Genomic DNA, 25,453 nt, shown 5'->3' with positions numbered 1-25,453 from the left:
TTCGCCACGCTGTCTCTGAGACCCGTGTGTGTCCCAGCAGACAGCGCGGCAGGACAGGAAATGGCGTAGACTCCCATGGGAGTCTATGCCCGGAAGTGGGTGTAAATACCTGTCTTTGACAGGTATCTCCACCCCCCTCCCCCCTGAAAGGTGCCAATTGTGACACCGGAGGGGGGGAGGGTTCCGATCAGTGGAGGTTCCACTTTAGGGTGGAACCCCGCTTTAAGTTTTAATGGTCAAACTTTGTAGATTTAGTTAAACCACAGTCAAAGTTACTGGAAAAAGTATGACTGTACAAACAACAGTTCAGCACCATGAACAGCTCCTCAGTGCAGCTTGTGTATACAGTAAAACCTTGCGAGCATAATTCGTTCCAGAAACATGCTTTTAATCCAAAGCACTTGTATATCAAGGCCAATTTCCCCATAAGAAATAATGGAAACTCAGATGATTCATCCCACAACCATTTATTTATAGGTCCTTCCATTTATAGTCCATATAAAAAGATTAGCATACCTATAATAGAATAGATTGCATACTAACATTTCCAGCTGCCAATTTATTCGACTGGTAGATGAGTCAAATACCTATTTCCCCCAAAGCAGGCAATGGTTTCTCCCACTGACTAGTATGTCCTCTTCACATATCAACCAGTGGAAGAAACCATTGCTTGGGGAAACAGGTATTTGACTTATCTATCTTGCAGTCTCTGGCTAGAGGTGAAAAGGCGACATATGACCAAATAGGCTCCTAGAAATGTTAGCATACAGCTTCTTCTATTACAGGTATACCTTGCCATTCAAAGTGTACATCAAGTTAAAAAATATGTATATTAAGCATATCCCAGCAATAAATACACATTTCACCTTATTTTAGCCCTTTAAACATGCTACAAATACAGAAAAAAGAATTGTTTTTGTACCAGAAATATAGCGTGCTATTAAAGCTTCCTACTTGAGCCGAGAACAAAATAAGCCTGATAAACTAAGATTGGTGGCAGTTGAGAAATTCAAATTGTCACACATATTGCACATAAATTGAACTATTATGTTGCAGCAAATAGTTTATTATACTTTATTTGGCATACTGTATGTTGGCATAGTAGAATATGTAACTGTCTTGTGCTATCATCCTCTTGGCACCCTGCTGCACACCTCTATCTCTCCAAATATTGACAAACAAATTTTCTGTACTATTGTTTATTTAGTACAGATGGTAAGATTGTGCAAAAAGTCACACTTGAGATTTTATTTTCACACATGTTCATCTTTCATATAAAACCCTTCAAATTGAATTATTATAGTGTATCCAGGTTTCCGTGTGCCAAATATTCAGCACATTGACAATAGATTATCTGGCCCAGTGTTATTTGCGCTCTGAAGTCCTCAGCATATGATGGTATTACCCCTATACAGTGGTGTGAAAAAGTGTTTGCCCCCTTCCTCATTTCCTGTTCCTTTGCATGTTTGTCACACTTAAGTGTTTCGGAACAACAAACCAATTTAAACAATAGTCAAGGACAACACAAGTAAACACAAAATGCAATTTGTAAATGAAGGTGTTTATTATTAAAGGTGAAAAAAAATCCAAACCATCATGGCCCTGTGTGAAAAAGTGATTGCCCCCCTTGTTAAAACATACTATAACTGTGGTTGTCCACACCTGAGTTCAATTTCTCTAGCCACACCCAGGCCTGATTATTGCCACACCTGTTCACAATCAAGGCATCACTTAAATAGGAGCTGCTTGACACAGTAAGGTCCACCAGAAGATCCTTAAAAGCTACACATCATGCCGAGACCCAAAGAAATTCAGGAACAATTGAGAAAGAAAGTAATTGAGATCTATCAGTCTGGAAAGGGTTATAAAGCCATTTCCAAAGCTTTGGGAATCCAGCGAACCACAGTGAGAGCCATTATCCACAAATGGCGAAGACATGGAACAGTGGTGAACCTTCCCAGGAGTGGCCGGCCGCCCAAAATTACCCCAAGAGCGCAGCGACGACTCATCCAACAGGTCACAAAAGACCCCACAACAACGTCCAAGGAACTGCAGGCCTCACTTGCCTCAGTTAAGGTCAGCGTTCATGCCTCCACCATCAGGAAAAGACTGGGCAAAAATGGCCTGCATGGCAGAGTTCCAAGGAGAAAACCACTGCTGAGCAAAAAGAACATCAAAGCTCGTCTCAATTTCTCCACAACACATCTTGATGATCCCCAAGACTTTTGGGACAACATTCTGTGGACCGATGAGACAAAAGTGGAACTCTTTGGAAGGTGTGTGTCCAAGTATATCTGGCGTAGAAGGAACACTGCATTTCATAAAAAGAACATTATACCAACAGTAAAATATGGTGGTGGTAGTGTGATGGTCTGGGGCTGTTTTGCTGCTTCAGGACCTGGAAGACTTGCCGTGATAAAAGGAACTATGAATTCTGCTGTCTACCAAGAGATCCTGAAGGAGAATGTCCGACCATCTGTTCGTGTACTCAAGCTGAAACGAACTTGGGTTCTGCAGCAGGACAATGATCCTAAACACACCAGCAAGTCCACCACCGAATGGCTGAAGAAAAACAAAATGAAGACTCTGGAGTGGCCTAGCCAAAGTCCTGACCTGAATCCTATTGAGATGTTGTGGTATGACCTTAAAAAGGCCGTTCATGCTTGAAAACCCTCTAATGTAACTGAATTAGGACAATTCTGCAAAGATGAGTGGGCCAAAATTCCTCCAGGACGCTGTAAAAGCCTCATTGCACGTTATCGCAAACGCTTGGTTGCAGTTGTTGCTGCTAAGGGTGGCCCAACTAGTTATTAGGTTTAGGGGGCAATCACTTTTTCACACAGGGCCATGATGGTTTGGATTTTTTTTCACCTTTAATAATAAACACCTTCATTTACAAATTGCCTTTTGTGTTTACTTGTGTTGTCCTTGACTATTGTTTAAATTGGTTTGATGTTCCGAAACACTTAAGTGTGACAAACATGCAAAGGAACAGGAAATGAGGAAGGGGGCAAACACTTTTTCACACCACTGTATATGTCATATATGGTGGATTAAAAAAGGCACAGCCCTATTTTCACCCCTTTCTCCACCACCTCATCTCTTTAACCCCTCCCTGTGCACAGTTCAAATGGTTTCTAGAAGAATCAACGGGTTTTTTTTTTTTTAACTATCAGATGTTATTAAATGCTTTTGCCGGTGCAGGTTGTGGTGTTTGTTGGGGTTATCGGAGAGTAATTCATTGTGAATGGTGATTGATCTACTTTACTGGATAATGGATTTGAATGGTACGAATAAACTCAAAATAAGTGAAACACATCAAAAGGGGGAGTTCAGGTGGTCTGTCTTGCACTGGATCAATCAATTAATCTTCTATGGTCTTTACTAGACATGTGCATTCGTTTTCGTCCGAAAGCATTTTCATCCAAATTTTGGGTATTTTCGTTATCGTTTTAACAAATAATAACGAACGTGCAGAATCAGAAAACCAAAAGATCCGACATAAAAAAATGCTTTATTTTCATTTTCGTTGTGACAACAGTTCAATATAGATAGGAGATTCGACATGACGCTGACAATAGCAATGTGTCCATCGAACCTGTGGTTGAATGTGCCTAACCTTAGCTCTATTAGTCCACGATTATTTTACATAGAGAGAAAAGATTCGACATTATAGAGACAATAGAAAAAAAGGTTGAATGTGCCTAACCTAACTCTATTAGTCCAAGATTATTCGACATAGCGAGAAAAGATTCGACATGAAAATTAGATGAAGCAGTCGCCGCGAGTGTACAGTTTAGCTGCTCCGTCGAATCTTCTTAGAACATTCGACAGACACCATAAGCCTTCAATGACAGATTCGACCTTAATTATTTCGGATTTTCGGACAAACACATTTTTTTAACGAAACTAAATAAATAAAAAGGAATTTCAGGAGTAACAAAATAAATGTATTTTTCGGACGAAAACGAAATTCCAAAAGAAAATATTTCAGTGTGCACATGTCTAGGCTTTACTTTGGATTGTGGCTGCCTTTCCTTCTGCTAGTAGCCATTGACATTGGATAGTAGTACACTTTTTCTGGAGTGTGTTTATTAACTTTTTTTTTTTTGAGAATGTGTAACAAGGGTTACTGCAGTATGTACTCCTTACCCATTTAAATAGACAGGGGACAGATATCTATTGGCACTCTCATCTTAAAGGGGGCTTTGAGATTCCAACGTTCCTTCGGAGACCCCCATATCCATCAGGCAAGGGATGTGGGATGAGGTCCTTGTCCTCATCAACTTACAAACAAAGTGCCTTGAAGGGAGGGCGCCTCTGGCAAGGTACCTCCCCCCCCCCCCCCATGTTGGGGGCATGTGGTCTGGTTTAGGCAGGATAGGCACATTCACTGCCCCTCCCTTTCCTAGGCTGCATACCTGGATAGGGTCAGGTATGGATTTTGGGGAAAACCAACACCAATATTTTTTGTTTTTTTTGCATTTAATAGAAGATGAATACTTAAAATTATTGAAAATTACTTTGGAAATAACAATAACAAGCTTGAGTGCAATTTTATTGATTAGGTGTATACAGTATATACAACATACTTTAGTGTAAATAGACCTATAAATGTGGCTGTTTAAAACAAAAAAAAAACATGTTTCTTGGTCTTTATTTATTCTATTATTAAAAATATAACTATGACGCAGGTCTTTACGTATGCAGGATGTACTATACTTCAACTTTCTGCCAAATAGAATAATGCAGAGTGTATTGCTAAAGAAATGTTTTATATTTGGTTTGCTTTTAATTGTGCTCCAGCACTGGCCTAAAAATGAGAATATATGGACTAGGGTAAGGATAAAGACCATTGCCTTCTATGGGAAAGCAGCGGTCTATCTCCAGTGATCTGACACACCCCCTAAACAGTTACAAACCTTCTCTTGGCAGGGAGCATTAATTCTGCTAATTGAATAGCAGTAGATATGACAAGGCAAAGGGCATATGGGGCTGCTGAAATAAACCACTGCTATCTAACTGAACTGAACTCCCTGTAAGAAGCTCTGGATAATCACACACTGTGGACAAAATTAAATAAAATGATATAGCATACCAATTAACAATGAACTAACTCCATTTGCCTGACTTGCTCTTCTCCATTTAAAATTCTCTTTATTAGCTGGTTTGACTCCTGAATTCTCTCTTAAAATCTGTTTGCAGTATTTTGTCGCTGGCACTATTTGGAGTTCAAAGTGGATCCATTATTGATCTTTGAATAATTAGCGCTACAACGTGCTTCTTTTCTACAAAGATTAGAATATCTTGTAGCTGACCATTTTCCAATTATTGTGCACATCTGGCTAACAAAGTCTTTTTTGAAGAGTAGTAACACATTGACACAGCAGGTGGCAACACACGTTACATGCATTGACGCATTATGATTCCATTATTTTTGAAGAGCACCCCAACACACCAAGACAATGCAACAAGAAGCTATTTAATGCAGAGCAATGCATGTTGCGTCAAACATTTTTGGGACTTTTGGTGCCTTGGAAGTCTACAACACACATTAATACACCACACTAATTTATATAGGCCCTGTAAGATGTGAATGCATAACTCCAGGAAGTCCCTAAACACATCTGATGATAGCTTGATTCACAACTATTAAAGTGATAGTGAATTGCGCTTTTGAACTGGTACCTACAGGAAGAGCAGGATTTATAAGGGGCAAAAGGGCCCATTGGCCCAGGTCCCCCTGATAGAAGGGGCCCCCCTTACACAAAAATTATATAAAACAATATAAAAAATGATAAATAAAATTATAAATACTTAATAATAAATAAAAAAGAATTAATAAAACATATAAAATGTATAATAAAAAACTTAAATATAATTAAACATAATTAATAATAAATAAATAATAGTAAAATATAAAATGTATAATAAAAAAAATTTAAGAGGTGGTTTCAAAAAGTTTTGAGACAAACTCCTGGTGTGGCCACTTGACATATTAAATACTTGGGAATTCTGCTACCTGGCAAGACAGAAGATATTTTTCCTCTTAATTTCCCCCCTCTCCTGACCGCGATAAAAAAAGATCTGAAGGAATGGCAGCATAGCCTATTTACCTGGTTCAGACGCTGTAGCATAGTAAAAATGAATATTATGCCCAGACTCCTATACTATTTTCAAGCACTCCCAATACAAATCCCTACTGCTTTCTTGAAAGCGGTAAATAGAGTGATAACTCACTTTGTCTGGACTAGTAAACCCCCACGATTGGCACAAAATATACTCCGACTTCCAAAATTATGTGGCGGCATTGCCCCTCCCGGACGCCATTCTCTACCATATAGCCTGTCATTTAACCCATATATTGGACTGGAGCAGACACAAAACCCTGAAACAATGGGTACAAACAGAGAACTCCTTGACGGGGGTACAGCTGGACCAGCTTCCTTGGTGTCAGCAACCATTGCCAAAACAGGTGTTATCCCACCCCATGGTAGGGGTGACAATATGGACAGCTTGGAAAGCTTTCCGGGACCGGTCTCTCGCACCACTCCCTTCCCCACTCACCCCAGTAGTGGGCAACCCGGCCTTCACTCCGGGACTTAGGGATCCCAGATTCCGGGATCTGAAACGAACTGAGAGATCTCAGGCTAGACATTTCCTGTACGGAGGGACAATGGAAAAATAGACAACAAATCATAGAAGACCCTGCATTGCAGGGTCTTTCCTTCTGGCAGAAGATCCAACTGTCCCACTATATTAGCTCATTACCCTCACCGGATGCATTAGGGAGGCAACTAACTCCTTTTGAGTTGCTATGCCTTGACCAATCACCACTAAGACATGCAATCTGTCTGACATACCAGCTCCTGGTTTCCCCACAACCAGACGCTAGACCTCCTTACATTGTTAAGTGGGAACGAGATCTGGGATTGGACCTCACAGATAAACAGGTTGAGCGGATCATCCTCTTCTCTCACAAGACCTCCACATGTGCGGGACACCATGAAACAGGATATAAAGTAATGTCCCGTTGGTATCATACACCGAAAAAGATTCACAAGATGTTCCCCCAGAGCACTGATCTATGTTGGAGATGCGGGGAGGAGACTGGAACAGTTCTCCATGTTTTTTGGTCTTGCAGATTGATACGGATACGGCCCTTCTAGACAGAGGTTTACCGCATTGTCCAGAAGTTCACGCATCATCACAGAATCAACCAAGATCTACAAGAAATCTATATTGCCATTCTTGCCCACAGCTGCAAAAGGCTGCATCCCACTGTATTGGAAACAGACCCAGCCTCCCACGGTGGAGAAATGGTTGAAAAGAGTAGCGGACATACACGCAATGGAGGACTTGGTGGCCACGGAAAAAGGCTTAAATGAGAAATTTTCAAAAAAATGGCACTTCTGGCATGAGTTTATCTATTCCGAGGAATACGGACAGCTGGTGAATCGACCCCCTTGAGGGGAATAACCCTCCCTTTTTTTCTCTTTCCCCCATCACCCCCCTCCCCCACTTCTTCCCCATCCTCTTTTTCCTCCCCATTCTCTCTTCCTCCTTCCTATCTTTTTAATGCCCTTTGCTTCTGTTCCTTTTCTGGTTATATACGATATTAGTATAGTTATAGGGGTTGGTGCGAACTGGCTCAATTCCCTTAATTTCTCTCTTAAAATACGGCTCAAGCCGGAAAACTGAAGGGGTCGGGCGGGATGCGGAAAATTCATACTCAGACATACAGCCTACCTCTATTCCACTAGGAGACTTCAAGTACAGTATTCTCATGAGTGTATTAAAACCAAAAAATTAACATAGAGATGTATAACTTGTTCTGCTACTGTATGGTACCCTGGTGGGTTTTCTGTATTTCCACTTGAGCTACCTTGTTTTAAAAAATAAATAAAGAATTTATAAAAAAAAAAAAGTTTTGAGACGGCAGATGGCAGCACAAGGCTCAGAGCACCGACCTTCATAAGTCAGTGTGCCAAAAGACATCATCCTGTATACATCGGGAGCTGTGCAACTGGTGCTATTCTGACCATGTGCTTTACTGCTTCTGCTACTTCATCTGCTACTTCATCTTGGACAGCAAGTTAGAACAAAGAGCAAACATATAATTCTGCGTGAAACTGGCCACATTTGCCACAGAGACGTCTGACATGATTCAGCAAGTTTATGGAAATGCTGCAATAAGAAGATCCAGCTCAAAGGTCGCCATTTTGAACCAATTGCGGAGATCCAGCAAGAATAGCAGAAGGTGCTTGACACGCTTCGAAAAGAAGACTTCCAGGACACAATTCAGAACCATCAGGAATGCTGGGAGTGTTGTATTCTGTGGGGTACTATTTTGAAAGTGAAAGTAAAAGTAGGTAAAGTACATTCTTGTGAACAGAGCTTGTCTCAAAACTTTTTGATACCACCTCGTATTTTCTTTTGATAAAGATATCTTGGGAAGTAATATTTTGCCAGCCATCATCTGTAAAACTTTGGACTGGTATGTTTATAATTTTTCAAAAATGAATTTCGGCAGCTCAAGCAAACCACACATAGAGCACAATAACTGTGTTGGGTGGGCATTTGTGACCTGTGAATGATGCTGTGTCATGCATTTTTTAAATGTGTGATTGTCATTTAGAATGTAAACCAACTCTGTATCTCAATTAAAGACCTGTGATAGGTCTACCAACACCTATACTCTCCTCCTATCCCCTCTTTGGGTTTAGCTAGAGTTACTTAATAGGTTGTACAGGCATACACTCCTCTCTTGTATACCCTTGATCAAAATGAACACTACTCATTATGTAGTATTTAAAACTCATGACATTTATTAACCACTTGCTTACTGGGCACTTAAACCCCCCCTCCTGCCCAGACTAATTTTCAGCTTTTCAGCGCTGTCAGTCTTTAAACGACAATGTGCGGTCATGTAACACTAAACCCAATTTTTTTTCCCCACAAATAGAGATTTCTTTTGGTGGTATTTGATCACCTCTGGGTTTTTTTTATTTTTTGTTAAAAAATGAAAAAAGGCCAAAAATTCTGAAAAAAAAAAATACAAAACCGTTTTATATTTTGTTTTAAAATAATCCATTCTATGCATTAAGGTAAAAAACCTTCTGTAGTGCAGCAGCCCCCCCAGAGCCCCCTTTTACTTACCTGACCCCGATCTTTCCAGTGACTAGGACGAGCCCAGCAGCTCCAGCTGCTGTCTCGGGTGCTCATTGGATAGATTGATAGCAGAAGCCATTGGCTCTGACTGCTGTCAATCAAATCCAGTGACATGGGAGCCGGGGGGCAGGGCCGATTCCTGCGGTCTGTGTCAATGGACTCAGCAGCAGAACTCGGAAGTGCATCCGCATGAAGGTCCCCTTGGAACTTGGAATGCGGGTCTCTGAGGGGGCTTTGGGGTCACTCTGTGTAAAACCCTTGCACAAAGGAGGTAAGTATAACAATTTTGTTATTTGAAAAAACAAAACAAAACAAAAAAAACCTTTACCTTTACAACCCCTTTAAACTCAAACCATAAACACAAATGCAAAGCTTGTCCCTTAATGTGTTACGGGTTACCAATATCAACTAGATATTTCATGATTATAGCAATGTGACTTCTTTTAGACCTGAATGTGATTTCTCCAGTGAAAACAGTGCTCCCTCTGATTGGTCAAGAATGGCCCTCCACTCCACTTCAATCAATTCTGGAATATCTTGTATCTATTAAAAAATGACAAGGCTTCTAAATGCTGGAGATGTGGTATGGGTGACTCTCTTTATATCCTGCAGTAGAAGGGAAGTCTCTAGTACTACTGCCAGAACACAGCGCCATTTACTGTATGTAGCACAAGCTAGTACAGTACTTTACAGCATAAGCAGCATCCAGCCTGTTCCGGCATGCAAATACTTTGTTTGCTCCAAATTAAATATATAAAGTGACAGAAAACCTGTAATTCTCTTTAAAGCCAATATAGAGACATTGGATGACTTACATATTGGGAATCTCTTTCTTATCATTATCTATAGCATTGAGATCATCAATCTTTGTCCGTTCCATGAGTCATTCTAAATTAAGCTGTCTACACTTGTAGATTTACATACAAACACATCTCATCAATACGTTCTATAATGGCATCAGAGACCTGACAATTATCACTTGAAAGCATTTCAAAATGTTCTATTAACATTTAATTTTTAAATGAATATAATTTCCCAAATGAAAACCACATTCACTGTTAGAAATTTGTTTACTCAAGAAAATGTTTCCATTTTACCCCTTCGAATTTTCTCACCACTAAGGTCAAAAATGAACATTGATATGACCCAACTAACAATTAGGAAATCAAATGAACATTCTGAAATCCAAATTTCCAAATGCCATTCTACTAGTGTATGGCCAACTTTACTCAAACATCTGGAAAAGTGATTTCCTGCTGATGTGAGAGATAATATTATCATTGAAGTGAATGTTCAGTTGCAGAGAGGGATAACACGATAAACTAATCAAGAGAGTCAAGACATGAATCTAAAGATAGAAGACATAAATAAGAGAGTCAATGAATAAATCTACAGGTAATGCAGAAAACTCTGTTAGCGTTTTTTCCTGATTTTAATGGAATCCTTTGCTGACCTGCTGCTGTTTTTCCGGGCAGCTTTAATGGACAGCCCAAGTTTACAATCCCCCCTATTTGTAAATTCTATTGTCATGGAAACAGATGTGATGGTACTGAGCAGCGTGAGATTCGTAACCACCTATATTTTGTTATTGCATTTCATTATTGATATAAGATGAGACCAACTTCTTTTCCAGTCCATCTCTTTGACAAACACCATCGTTTAAAGCAGTGCTCACAAATGATCCATGTTAGCATTATTACAGATTGTTGATCTGTTTCAGTTTTGCTTGTATAGGATCTGGAAATAACTATATTGGCCTTGGGGAAAATATTCAACGTTTTACTCATTTTTCAATTATCACTTCCCAGCCTTGGCACCCCTTTAAGTGGGTCTTTATGCCCGGAAGGAAGAAGGGGGAGCTTAATGAACTTTCTGATCAAGCTTCTTTTTTTTTCAGCAGGAACGGAGAGGAATGCAATTCCGGCACCTCCAGCACTAAGTGTATGCAATGTGAAGGGTTATTGGGGGTGTGCTGCAGGGTCTGTTGATATTGGCTGCTGGGGGATCTATTGTTGCGGGAGGGGATTTATTTTTGCAGGGGTCTATTGTTGCTGATGGGGGATACAATGTTGCTGGGGGATACAATGTTGCTAGGAGGGATCTACTGCATTTTTTTCACTGAATGCAAGGCTTTGTCTGACAGGATGAGGTGGAGAGATGGGGTGGTGACATTGGTGCAATGGGACCCAGAAGAAAGCAGTGATCCCTCCTCTTCTACAGTGGTCCCACAGAGATGGCATATGCCATCTCTGTGGGACCACTGCCATAAGACCAATGCAACTACCGGTATGTAGCAATAGCCTCTGTATTTTCTTTAGTACAATAAAAAAAAACTGTAGGGCAAGGCACTAATCGATATTATCACTGTAAAAAGAAGAAACAAAGTAGGCACTAAAGATTTGTGGCCTAATATGGCCATGCCATGACAGAGGTAAAGATGACAGCTGGCAAGCAGGAGATGCAGATATCATTGTTTTGTCAGTAGGTACTTAGGGCTGGAAGGAAAGTATTAAAGGGAAAATATGGTCCAAACCTTTTTATTCTTTTTGTTTTTGATATATCAGGGAAGTTTTAGATCACCTGTCAGGCTTAACTACTGTCTGCTGCCCCAATGGGGAAAAAATCATCCTTTCTAGTTGTTCTGGCAACCACTGTCAGAAGACAGAACATAATGGGAAATCCAACATTTTAGAGTTGTCACCAGAAAACAGAAGATATAGGTTTCACCAAGATTTACCCTCATCATGGAAACAACTGTAAAAATTGGACAACCTGCTCACTTTTTTAGAGATCTGTTCTCACTTCCTGTTGTGTCCCTGCGGCAGGAAGTGAAGGGAAATCTACCCAATAGTACACAGACAGCAAAAAAAAAAAAATGACCAAGGTATTAAGCCTCTACCCAAATCTAAAAGAAGATAGGCTGTACCTGCACTTTAAGGCTGAACTCCAGGGAAAGGCTCCTCCATGCTGGAAGAAAAGTTTCTGCAGTCAGGAGGAGCCAGTTACGTCCAGTGCAGCACTGTGGACCCTACATTGGTCTTGATTACACTGAAGAACAGTCTATATTTGGACCTTAGAAAAAGCAAGGCTGGTAGGGACCTGGAGGATCATGATAAGTAATAATTGTTTACTCCTAGACTTCCAGGAATATTTAACCCTTGTAGTGCAGGGGCATACCCACTGTAAGGGACGATATTTATTTTTCATGGAATTGGGCTTTGAGTAGAAACTAATGTGTGTTTAACTTCCCTTGTAGAAACAAGAAAAGTTTGATGTTTAGAGACCTTTACCTGCATAGGTGATCAATATATGTTAGAAATACTCACTCTCCTGTTTTACAATACATTTGCCAGGAGTGTATGATAACATACATTTGACATGATAAACTTTTTATTCATGTAAGTTCTCCCTTCCTTTTTGAACCCATTTTCTTCGCACATATGATAATACACTTTATGGCCCAAAGTTTGTGGATGGCTGTGCATCACACCTATACAGTATGACTTTCTTGGATATCTTATTCCAAAACCATGATCATTAACATGGAGCTAACCCCTCCTTGGAACTTTAAAAGCCTCTACTCTTCTGGGCAGGCTTTCCACTAGATCCTGGAGTGTGTCTGTGGGAATTTGTACCCGATCAGCAGAAAAAACGTATAGGAGGTCAGGTGCTGATGTTGAATGAGAAGACCTGTTTTAATACTGGTGTTCCAATATATTGCATAGGTATTCAGAAGGTTTGAGGTTGAGGCTCTGGGCAGGCCATGTGAGTTCCTCCACACAAAATGCAAGAAATTTGTTGTGGGCTTGACTTTGTGCAACTAAAGGGTGTCCACCAGCTTTTGGCCATATAGTGTCCCTAGAATTTTGCCTCACAGTGTTTCATTGCACATGGTTGTGGACGTCGTGGCAGAGGCGGGTGTTGGTCTGTGTAGGGGAAGGAGATATGGCAGAAAAAGTTCAGGAACTATCGATGAATGGGTCCTGATGGTGGTTTCTGGACAACTAAGGTTAGACGGAAAGTGTTATGGGGCACTGCAGACGGTGTTTGTCTCTGAGCCTGCTTGTCGGCTTGAGGCCTAATATTACACTTGGAGAGGGACCGCAGTGCCAGTTGGTTATTTGTTTCAGAGGTTTACAAAAAGTGCCTGCACAGACCAATGCCAGATAGTGGTTTATAACAGAAGTTTTATATTTCATACAGAATTTTATTGGATTTATTTGTTATTTAAATAAAGTAGGCCGCTACGGCCTTTGTTACTCCAACCCGGTGTTGTCTCAAGTTATTGGTGGGAAAAATAGGGTAAATTGGGGGGTTGGAATGATTCATATCTGTTATACAACAGTCAAGCCAAAATAAACAGCCTAAAACAATATAAGCATTGCTTGAGGCAAGTGGGCAGTGTATGGCTTCATTTAAATGCAATAAGTACTTAAGGGCACAGGACACACTTTTTACTACACACTGGGATCTTCCAGTGGGTTAATCATTGGGAGATTGTTCCCTTATTGCATTATAAATGGGTATACCTATTTACTGAATATACTTTCTCCAAGCCATGGGCGGCACAGTGGTGTAGTGGTTAGCACTCTCACCTAGCAGTAAAATAGTGTCACTGGTTCGAATCCCAACCAGGACACTACCTGCTTGGAGCTTGCATGTTCTCCCTTTGCCTATGTGGGTTTCCTCCAGGCACCCTGGTTTCCTCCCACAATCCAAAGACATGCAGGTAGGTTAATTGACTTCTGTCCACAATTGGCCCTAGTATATGAATGGGGACCTTGGATTGTGGGCTCCTTGAGGGTAGGGACTGATGTGAGTGTGCAATGTACAGGGATAGGGGAAATTGTAAACACTCACTTAGGTTGAACTGGATGGACTGGTGTCTTTATTCAACCTTACTAACTATGTAACAATATTGTGAAAAAGATCATGCTAGACCTGATGGATATGTGATCTTGGTGACAATGGCATATCTTTCCCCACCTGTCCTGTGTAGGACCATTCTGCTACACATTACAATTTCTGTACAATCAGTTTTGGTTGGACCCTGTACTACATAGTTGTTGGTAAATATATAGCAGTCATATATGTTATTGTGTGATTGTACCACATTTATAGAAAACATATGATTTGAAAGCCTGCCATTTAATCTGTATCCAGTCAGACAGACTTTAACCTTCTATGCTTTTTGGTAGATTTAAAGGAGATTTTACACTGAGGTTGTAATGTGTATGGTAGGCTTTGGGGTTAAAGTGCAATCAGATTGTAATATCTGTGGCCAAGCTTTATTCTTTCTTGCAACCTTCTTTCAATGACTAGCGCTACTGAAGTATGGATATCTTGGCAAACACACGCGATTGATTTAACAAAGGGAACTAGGCTGTGCACTTTGCAAAGTGCAATTGCACTCTGCAAGTGCAGTTGTTCCCAGATCTTAGTAAATGAGGTAAAGCGTCACTTTACAAAGAATACCCAATCACATGCAAGTAAAATAGAAAAACAGCATTTTTGCTTGCACATGATTAGATGATGGAAGCCAGCAGAGCTACTCATTTACTAAGCACTGGAGCAATTGCTCTTGCAGAGCGCAACTGCACTGTACAAAGTGCACAGTCTATTTGGCTTCAGTAAATCAACCCCTGAGAGTCTGATTCTGTTTTAAGGCCCCTTTAAGAGGGGCACCTCCGCCAAGCGGAATCTGCTTGCTCAGCTGGGGATCTCTCCATTGATCCCCGCTGAGTAGGCAGATGACATGTGTCCAAAGTCAATCAGACCTCAGCGGTCACTCCGATACTTAACCTCCCTGGCGGTATGATTATTTCAGATTTTTGATGCTCAAACTGGTACAATGTTTTGCATGGAAATTTGGCGTTTTATATTGTAGGCCTGTAATTCTTAGGAATAACACACTTAAATCTGTCCAAACAAGAGTCTAGTAGACATCCGGGTATGATAAAGTTTGAAACACAAAATCATAAATTATAATATAATAAATAAATAATTCTAACAAATAATAATATAATAATAATAAAAATTATTCAATAATGTAATCAAGTAAAAAACACTGAAATTTGCTGAGTTGCAGAATTGTCACTGTCATTACTTTTTAGTGTAAAACTGCTTTTGATGTAAAGGGACACTCTAGGTTTCTATGGACAATCTCCAGTTTCCAGGCAGAAAGAACAGTATATTTAATATAAAACTGCATGCAGGGCACTGGACAAACCACTAAAATGATGTGAAATAATGTGATAGAGTAATGTAATCTGTAAGATTACAGTGTACTGTATGTGCATTGTGTTTTTAACTTTTTGAATTTGGTGCCGTGCTCCGTCCCCGCACACACAGCGGGGAGACATCGTAGAATCCTGGGGGCAAGGTAAGTAACTTTTCCTGGATCCTGCGATGCAATTCCGAGTGTGGCTCGGGGTTCCGCTTTTGGTAATGAAAATTCACCCGAGCCACACTCAGGAATACCATTAAAGAGGTTAAAGGGTTGTAAAGTCTCCAGATTTTTCACCTAATGCGTTCTATGTATTAAGGTGAAAAACCTTCTGTGCTGCAGCTGCCCCCCAGAGCCCATCCCCTTTTTCTTACCTGAGCCAATCTGTACCAGTGATGTGCATGAGCCCAGTGACTCTAGCCAATGTCTCTGTCCTCAATGGATAGATTGAGAGCAGCAGGTGCCATTGCTGTCAATCAAATTCAGGGACACAGGAGCGAGGGGGTGGGGCATAGTCCTGCTGTCTGTGTCAATGGGCGCAGGAGCGGGACTTATGAGTGGGCCAGCACAGGTGCTCCCATGGAAAGCAGCTCACCGTGGGGGCACCCGATGAAGAGGAGGAGCCAGGAGCGCCGCCGGGAAACCTCAGAAGAAGAGGATCTGGGCTGCTCTGTGCAAACCCTTGTGCAGAGCAGGCAAGTATAACATGTTTGTTATTTTTATTTTTATCTTTTTTAAGTAACCTTTACAATCACTTTAAGGTTCTTCTAGCAGTGCTGCTCTCCTTCAGTGGGGAAACTCCATATCACTATACTGTAAAGAAAAAAAAGGAGGTTGCAAACACCTAGGGCATTACCTTCGACACCAATAAATATTTATTGAAAAAACGCCAAAAACAAACTCAAAAACATGAGAAGGTAAAACTCATATTGTACACAACTCCAGTGTCAGGTATGACAAATCTCTGCTGTTGGAAAACTGACGCATTTCGGGAGACAAGCTCCTTTTCTCTTATTAGGATGACATGTGTATGCTGACATCTGCCGCTCCATAGAACAGTCTGGAGAGTCGGAAAAACTGACAGGCGGACCTGATCAGGCAGCCCATGTGAATGGGTCCTAAAGTACAGTCTCAACCCAGGTGGGAAGAAAAGGGAGGAGCAGGGAGTGCCTTACCATCCTAAGCTATGGGGCTGTGTGTTTCTATTGATACACGCAGTGTAAGGAGGCACAACTGTAGTCCCTGCATGCAAGGGTGGCTCCATAGGGTGCTGCAAGAGAAAGGAGCCACTCTGCTACTGGAAACCTGGGCAGTGATTATGGTACCAAATTAAACTGCAACATAGGCAAGGATTATAAGATGAAGAAGCTGCATATTCAGCTGCTAAAAGTGCTTAGAAACAGAGGGTTTAATATCACTTTAATTCCACAACGTATATTTTAGTTATTTAGTTGGTCTAGGGGTAAGTGCTCTATAGTGTGAAAAGCATTAGTAATCTTTCTCCGCTTTGTATTGTTTCTATGGATATAATACAATAATCAAGTTGGTTTTATCAGAGTCCAGTCATTCACTAATTTCTGCATGATATTTTGGATTATGCATGTCTACCAGCTTCTCAAAGACAATATTGTACAAAGTATGAACCTAGCTGAAAGAGAGTGCCTCTTTCCTTGTGGCAGTTTAGACAAAAACTACACCGGAGAAGCCTAAGGAATAAAAACCTATCTGGTGAATTAACTTGTTGGGTCCTACTTCAAAGTGAAATATCAGTTTTGGTTGGAGTTGGCCTTTAACTCCTCAAATTTGATTTAAATACCAATTTACTATTATGACGCCTTCACCGAGCCAGCATATTGCTTAACTCTTTCCATTACAGCACAGTTAGCAGCAAGTATCCCAGCAATCCCAATGAGTGCCTGAGCATACGAGGGAGAGGGAACTGCAGTGTTTTCAGCTTTATGCCTGCAAAGCGTTCAATGCAGCATTGACAAAGAAATAAGTATTGTTGTCGTTACACTTCGCTCAGCCTTTCTCCCAGAGTGCCGCGTTTGGCACATAAGGGTGGGCAGCCTGCAGGAATATAATATGACCTGCAAGGCTCTGCATTGAACATGTCCTTCTTGATTGTTGGGCTGGGAGCCTCTGCAATTTGCTGCTCTGTAGTATTCCCTAGATGTCTGCCTTATCTCATAGCAGCACATTGGTTTCCCGCATCTCTCATCAGCAGGGCAGTGTACACAGCAGCAGCAGAAGAAGGATGCTAAGCACTGCAGCCTGGGCACTTTACTACCAGCAGCTTAACCCCTGCTCGGCTGCAGGCTGACAAATTCCTAACACACACAGCTGCTCTGATGCTGAAAATGAATGGAACACGTTAAGAATGATTTACTAAAGGAGTTAAGAAAATGCACACAATAACAGGGGTAAATATTCACTTTAATTATCCAATCATATGAAAAGCAAATTCTTGTTTACTTATTTCATCTGCACGTAATTGGATTATAAAGCAACTATTTACACAATTTATTGTGTGCATTTTCTAAACTCCTTTAGTAAATCACCCCAACTATTTGGCTTAATTAAAAAAACAACAGTGCTGTAGGGCAACATTTTAAGAACCGGCATTCTTTAGCCTGTTCATTATCCTCTGCTGAGTGCTGAAATCTGATTTATGATTGGTCGCCTTGGTTACTTCTCATGGCTTCTCTTTTGCACGGTTGTCCTATTGGTGTATGCAATGTACAGAGCTGTAATATAACACACGTCATATAAAAATTATGACACCTGTGACACTGGCCTTTAATAACAGTAATGTACAAAGTGAAGCAACCAACAGCTGCAAACGTTGATTAAAAAACAATGTTTTTGTATTACTAAACTGATGAAACGCTGATCTGATTGGTTGCTATGGGTTGATGAACATCAATGCATATGAAATAAGCCCTATAGCCTTGAGAAAATAATGCATATATGGGTAGACTGGCTATGGATGCATACATAAACAAGTACAGATGAAGTTTTAGTTATGCTTTGTTTGTACTAGTAGTATTTGACAGTAGAACAGATGACCTTCAATGCTCACCTCTTCTCTCACATCCACTTCTGGAGTAGTAGTAGTAGTAGTAGTAGTGTTTTCACCAGGGGTATCGGCTTGGTTTTCAGCAGCCGCTTCACTTTCCACTTCAGCAGACATCCTTTGCCATGCTATTTTTCCAGGTCACCCTGCTGCAGTGTCTGGAAGTCCGATCGGCCCAAAAACAAGAAAGCATCATCACTTGGAGCATGCAGCACCCAGGCAAATCTGCAGGCTGCACCCCATCTCTAATGCAGTTCTTCAGTCTTGTACATTAAGAAAGAGCTATAGATCCTCTCTCCTCTCTGCTTCACCCTTATCTGCAGCCCATATGTTGGAGAAAGGAAGGAGACAGCTAAAAGCCCTCCACTGGAGATGCAAGGGTCACCTTATCTGCAGGACCAGAAATGGCAGAGTGGGCAAAGTGGTTGGCACCTTATTGCAGGGCTGAAGGAAACTTAAAAAAAAATGCAGCAGCTGGCTAAATGATCTTGGCTCCCTGGAGATGTGACAGGATAAACGCCAGCTTTCTTTTTTTCTCCTTTTGATGTCTTAGTTGTGTGCACACCCCTTGTTTCTTCCTCAGCAATAAATCACAGAGCTGGAGGTATCAGAACACACACACAGGCTCACTACAGCCCATCATTGTCTTTCAGCAGTTAGTGTTTACCTGATGGAACAAAACATGCTGCACCATCAATGACTTCAGATGCATACACCTCCAGATGCAGAGCCCTCCCCATCACAAATAGATCTGCTGCACTGTATGGTCCATTTAATCCTGCAAGCCATTTTTCAGGTGCACTCTAAGGGCACTCGTAGTGCTCTAGGTACCTTGGTCCTCTTAATCACCATCATCAGTCTTCCAGAGACAGATTGTCTTTTTCTTGCATTGATGCTAAAGGCTCAGACTTTTCTGGTCTGCAATAGTACTCACCAATTATTCCAGTCTTGTTCTATTTATGGCTATGATGGTGTAACGGCAAGGAGAAAATCCAGTTGGGAGTTGCAGGTGGGAATTAAACGTTGGCAGTGCTGTGCTTCCTACAGGCAGGTCACAGGCAGGGAGAAATGTTTAATGTCAGGTCAGCGGAGATAATGGGAAGGGATGGGGATAGCAGACATTTTTCTTTAAAGTGCTAAAACCAACCAAGGGCATAATTGGAGATCAGAGCAGTGATATCAGGAAGTACAAAGAGGTGTCGAGCTTTGAAGGTGAGATGAAGAACATGCCTTGGTACATATATCTACTGGGAAAAAACAGTCCTTGCATTTAATTACTGTGTACGCTGTTGTAGATGTGTGGAAGAGAAGAAATGACACAAACACTTCTGTTGGTCTAATAATGCAACATTCAAAAATGTGTTTTGTAGTAGATTCGATTTTTTTCAACCATTTTATCTAACAGTTTGAGAAATAAAGCTAGCAATTCACCAGGAGAATTGTATTCATAAATTTATGTTGAATTCTCTACTGGTTAAATCAGCATTCATTGTTGATAGTAATGTAGAAAACATTTGATGGAGCAGGATGGAACAAACAAAGTTCTAACTGTGAATGGGATTTTTGTTTTGGTAAAATTGTACATATTGTAATGGAATTGGTTTAAAATGTAACTTAACCTTTGGGACATGTTCCACCCATTTTTACGGTGGAACGCATAACATGTTCTGCATCTGCAGCCTCTCTCCCTTGATCCTGCCCCAACCTGTGACAGTGGTTCTGGGATCTTCTCCAAGCACCCGCTGTCAGAATTTAAAAAAAAAGCGCAGCTGTGTGGGGCTCCGTGTGGGGCTTTCATTCACAGTTTCCTGTAAATTAACTGTAGAAAAGTGATGGCAGAAAAAAGACTGAGTGGTTGATTGAGCCTGCCTGTTTTTTATCAACTTTTTTGTCCGAGTATAGCTCTATGTTTGCCCCAAGCATGTTTGAAGCCATTTACTGTTGACTGGCTCAATACCTCTGCTGGAAGTTTATTTCAACCATGCACTACACTCCCAGTAAATAATATTTTCTAAGATTAGTTTTGAACTTTACTCCATTTAGTTTGAGGTCATGTCACCGTATTCTTGATTTTGGCTTCATATTGAAAAAACTGCCCTCCTGAACTTTATTCACCCCCTTGATATATTCATTCATGTCTCCCTTTTTCCTTCTTTCCTCCGGACAGTGCATATTAAAGTGGTATTAAAACTTTGAGTTTTCTTTGTAAAAATCACAAACATCTCATACTTACCTGCTCTGTGCAGTTGTTTTGCACAGAGGAGCTCTGAGAGTGCCCCCAGAGAAAGCTGCTTTCCTTGAGCTTGAAGTGCTCAAAGGTGGTCCTTTAGAAAAAGATGGGTGCCCTAGTAGAGGGGTTGATTATTTTTCAGTACACCACAGCTCCTCCCCATGTGACAAGCTAAGCAGAGATTAATTAAATATGAGTGGACAGGAGAGGGAATATTTTTGTTGTGTACTAGTCTGGACCTTCATGAGTTCTGTGCATATTGAACATATGTTGTTTTTTTTATGTTAAGATTTTTTTTTTTATTCTGATGCACAACTAATGTACTTTATGTTTAGTCAATTTACCAGTTGAGTTTTGCTTTTTCTACTGAAAATTCTCAATAATAACCTTTGGAAAGAAAGAAGAGGGCCACTTACCAAACAGTGTTGATCCTGAATTACAGGGATCAAAAGAGCATGAAATCTATCTCTAGATGAGAAGCTCCCATACAAAACCAAATCATCGCAATGTGCTTCAGTAAAATGCGGTGGGTTATTGAAAACCAGCTCATGAGAATTGAGAATACACTTACAATTAGGCAGTATAAAAATGGCATCAAGATTAAAACACACCAGCTGCCGGCATGTGATGACATCACACACACTCCACCCGGAAGTGCATTCTCAATTTTAAAATAAAGAATATCTGGCTTTACAGCACTATGTTTTTTTCCCTGCTTGCCTTCATTGTGTTCGCTTATGAAAAGCAATTTTATGATGATATAAGAGCCGGTGTCCTATCATATATGGTCCCCCATCGGATAGTGTCTGCTGTGTACTGCGTATGCGCAGTACATAGCACACACAGATTCCGAAATAGCCGAGGATGAACGGCGCCTGCGCCGTGAGTCCAGGTTCTATCCCCACCATCCAAGTGGACATAGAGTAGGAATATAAAAGAGCCAAGTGCAGCAAGGTCGAGCCCGAAGCGTGGCGAGCTAAGCTCGCCAGCGAGGGGCCCTCTAATTTTCACAACCCTATGTCCGCTTGGATGGGGCGGCTACCACCTCCACTCACGGCGCAGTACGGGGTGGACACTATATGATGGCAGGACACTATCTGCCAGAACACCGGTTTTCAATAGCCCACCGCATTCTATGGAAGAAGCATGTTGTCATGATTTGGTTTTGTATGGGAGCTTTTCATCTAGAGATGGATATCATGCTCTTTTGATCCCTGTAATTCAGGATCAACACTGTTTGGTAAGCATCCATCTTTTTCTAAAGGACCACTTTTGAGCACTTCAGCACTTTTAAGGACTTTTTTCAGCACTAAGCACCTATTCATAAAAGGATCTTTTGAATTAGGAGATGCTTATGCATTTTTAAATTTTTCTTGATCATCAATTGAATTTATTTGCATATTTTTAATGTATTTATTGCTTGATGCGCACTATTGTTTTGTTGCACAATGTAGTGTGGTTTATACATTGTTCAATTTGCATACTTGTTTTTCATGCTTTTTTCACTTTGAGTCTATAGGTTAATTTAGTTCAGGATTGATATGATTATTGGCTATAGGATTTAAAGGGATAGTGCACTATTTTTTGTTTAGGATTTGCTGATGGCCCAGTGTCTGGGTTACATAAGCTGCAGCAGGCCAACATATATTTTACTTTGCGCTAAGTGCAATAGTTTCCTTTAAATATCAAAGTTAGTTCATTTAAAGATCAGTTTGCTAATGTCTTCCCAGAACAGATGTATTGGAGGGCACAACTAAAAAATGTAGTGTATGGTGCCAGTGTCCTGATGACAATGGCAACACAGAGGGGAAGCCAATAGATAGAATTAATGCAAAAGAGGCGGGGTCCTGTACCATCGATTCAACAATTTGTTGAGTCCTGAATTCAGCTAGAGATGGAGGATTTCTCTGCTTGGCTGTGAAGGTCTTATTTCGGTCTCTTTGTTATATCAGTAGAATAGGTGGGACATGATCCTTCGGGGTTCGTTTACTGTAGGATATGAAATTGATAACATGCGGCGAAGTGGTGAGGTGTCCAAGCCGTGAAGCTCAAACTGAGAAATCAGGGCCAAGAATACTTTCCACACTGGAATGGTAGATAAGAAATGGTGAATTTGCATAGCTCTCCAGTAGTCCAGTGCAGGAGAAACACATCTTGAATTTACAGGAGAGACTGCCAATGACCCGCTTGTAAGAAATGTTCAATCCTGAACTGATTTGATAAAAGAAAAGGCTTAAATTTAGTGTCAAACTAACCTAGAACAAATTATCGGGCACCAATTACAGGAGATATATGAGTGTAGGTCTGGGAAGTGGCCCCAAGACGTACCACCTTTATGAGGGCTGCCAAAGTAACACCTATCAAAGGATGTGATTTTATTTCATAAAGACAAAAACTGCCATTGGAGGGACTGCAATGGTAGGGGAAACATATCCTGTTCGAGACCTACCCAACTCTTCTCAATAGCATGTTTGACCTAGTCTAGCATGTGGGACATGTAAATAGCATAATAGTATTTGAAGGGGTCAGGAAAACCAATACCCCCTTTCTCCTTCGGTAGTGCCAATAGTCGGTAAGTAATTTGTTTTGCTCTTTGTTCCCAAAAGAAGTTTAAAAATTCTGCCTTCGTTGCCCATAGAAATTAATGATTGGTATAGCCACTGTAAGGGTCTGTAGGAGCTACAATAGCTTAGGAAGAACTGTCATTTTCACAATACTATTTCTCCCAACCCACTTCGCATCCAGTCCAATTCTGACACTTCGCTCCTACATGTAAATATCATCATTTTTTTGCTATAAAATTACATAGAACCTCCAAACATTATATATGTTTTTTTTAGCAGAGACCCTAGAGAATACAATGGCGGTCATTGCAACTTTTTATCTCGCGCAGTATTTTTTTTTTTTTTTTTTTTTTAAAACTGTTTCATGCTTTAAAAAAAAACAGTAAAGTTAGCACAATTTTTTTGCATAATGATAGATGAAGTTACGCTTACCAAAAAAACGTTCCTGGGTTCCGGACGCCGTTTTTTTTAATGCAGAGGCCGGGTGTGACATCATAACATCGCCCCGGCCTCCGACAATCATAGAGACTCCGGCAACCATCTGGTCCACCAGAAATCTCTATGATTAACATCCGGGGCTAGTGGATCCTCTGTCCGACTCACCGATTGCTGTGGTGAGTCAGTAGAAGCACCGGAGGGCGGTGGGAGGGGGGCGTCCCCTTTCGCTGCCCGTAAGAACGATCAAGCAGTGGAAAAGCCACTATGATCATTCTTATGGTGTAGGGAATCGCTGGCTGAAAACATCGATATCTGAATGATGCCTGTAGCCTCAGGCATCATTCAGATATACCACCGCAAATTCAAGGCCGTCATATGATGGTCTGCCGACAGCAAGTGGTTAATGTTTGTTGGTGCCACTGTTTCAGGTCTAGCCAGGATTATCTCTGTGATGGAAGGGGTCAGATTGATACCTAATTATTCAATCTTCTTATGGGCCCACACAAATGAGAAGTTGACCTGGAGCCAACGTTTGGTCTCCAAAGAAAGATTGATATTCACTGCTTGAGACTTGTGCGCATTATTCTTATAATGCCAGTATGGCACCAAGATTACAACCACTGGTCACAAATAATTCACTACATTGGTCAAAGTACTTGTATTTCTTCTGAATTTTGAATTCATCACTTTATTCATTTTCACCCTTTAGTTTTTCAATTTTTTTCACTGTTTTGTTACAAATGCACTTTACATTATCATTATTATTCTCTGGCATTGATGGAATATTCTTCAGACATGCCTGTAACCAGAGCTCATATTTTTAAAATACATTAATAGCCTGTATCCCATTCTTTGTACAATAAAAGATTTTATTATATTTCCATCTTTTTTCATTTATGTATTACACTGCTAAAAAAAAAACCTTAGGGGAACTATTCCATTTTGCTATTCTTATAATTTGAGCCTTTGGCGTAGGCATGCAATTCCTGAAAAAGGTTAAGGATAGTTGTGACTGCACTAGTAACAAAAAAGAGCAAATCATAGGAGTAAGTTGCTACTTTATGGTGAGTGTTCAAACTTTGAAGATCTCGAATATCTGGATTGTTTCATATCCGATACAACAATGGCTCCAAAACCAATACAAAAATAAGGGGAGAAAGTAGGCATCCCTGCCCCATTCTGTTACACAGGGAAAATTCAAACGATAATAATTTATTGGCTCTAACTGCTGCTGTGGGATGGGAATATATGGCATCGCTCCAGGTGGACATGTTGGGTCCAAGACCAGTTTGTCATAAAAACTGCTTCAAAAAGGCCCAGTTGACGTGATCGTAGGCCTTCTTCACATCCGCTAAAATTAGCAGTTAGGATATCCTTGGAGCAGGCGAAATGTTCAAATTCTGTGCTCTACCCCTTGCTTCCCTGGCATGGATGAAACCCACTTAATCATTGTGGATTAGCGAGGGGATAAAAAGGAGGAGATGATTAGCCAATACTTTTGTTAAAATCTTAAGATCTATGTTTAATAAAGAAATGGGGCGATAGTTTGCACAATCTGTGCCATACTTGCCCTCATTAGGGAGCAGTGTAATATGAGCTTGCAATGTTGCTTTAGATAGGGACACGCTCTCCTATAAAGCATTAGAGGCCTGAACGAGATGAGGTGTGTGGAGAAGAGGCGATCATAGAGAATCGGAAATCCATCGGGTCCTGGTGCACATCCTGTCTCCATACCCTGCCATTCAGTA

At 40.8% G+C, this 25,453-nt stretch overlaps 1 protein-coding gene across 1 annotated transcript in view; it reads right to left on the bottom strand.

Annotated features, from left to right (window-relative positions):
* Nucleotides 1-18,626, bottom strand: part of LOC143943032 (transmembrane protein 151B) — a 145,793-nt gene extending 127,167 nt beyond the window's left edge. The window contains exon 1 of the mRNA XM_077464520.1: nucleotides 18,480-18,626. Within this exon, the coding sequence (XP_077320646.1) occupies nucleotides 18,480-18,590 (111 nt within the window). The 5' untranslated portion in view covers nucleotides 18,591-18,626. The remainder of the gene's footprint in view (nucleotides 1-18,479) is intronic.
* Between the last annotated feature and the right edge of the window lie 6,827 nt (nucleotides 18,627-25,453).

Source organism: Lithobates pipiens, unplaced genomic scaffold, assembly GCF_037356315.1.
Source record: "Lithobates pipiens isolate NorthernLeopardFrog02 unplaced genomic scaffold, aLitPip1_a1.2 Scaffold_30, whole genome shotgun sequence".
Lineage (NCBI taxonomy): Eukaryota > Metazoa > Chordata > Amphibia > Anura > Ranidae > Lithobates > Lithobates pipiens.
This window is presented reverse-complemented; position numbering and strand designations above follow the sequence as displayed.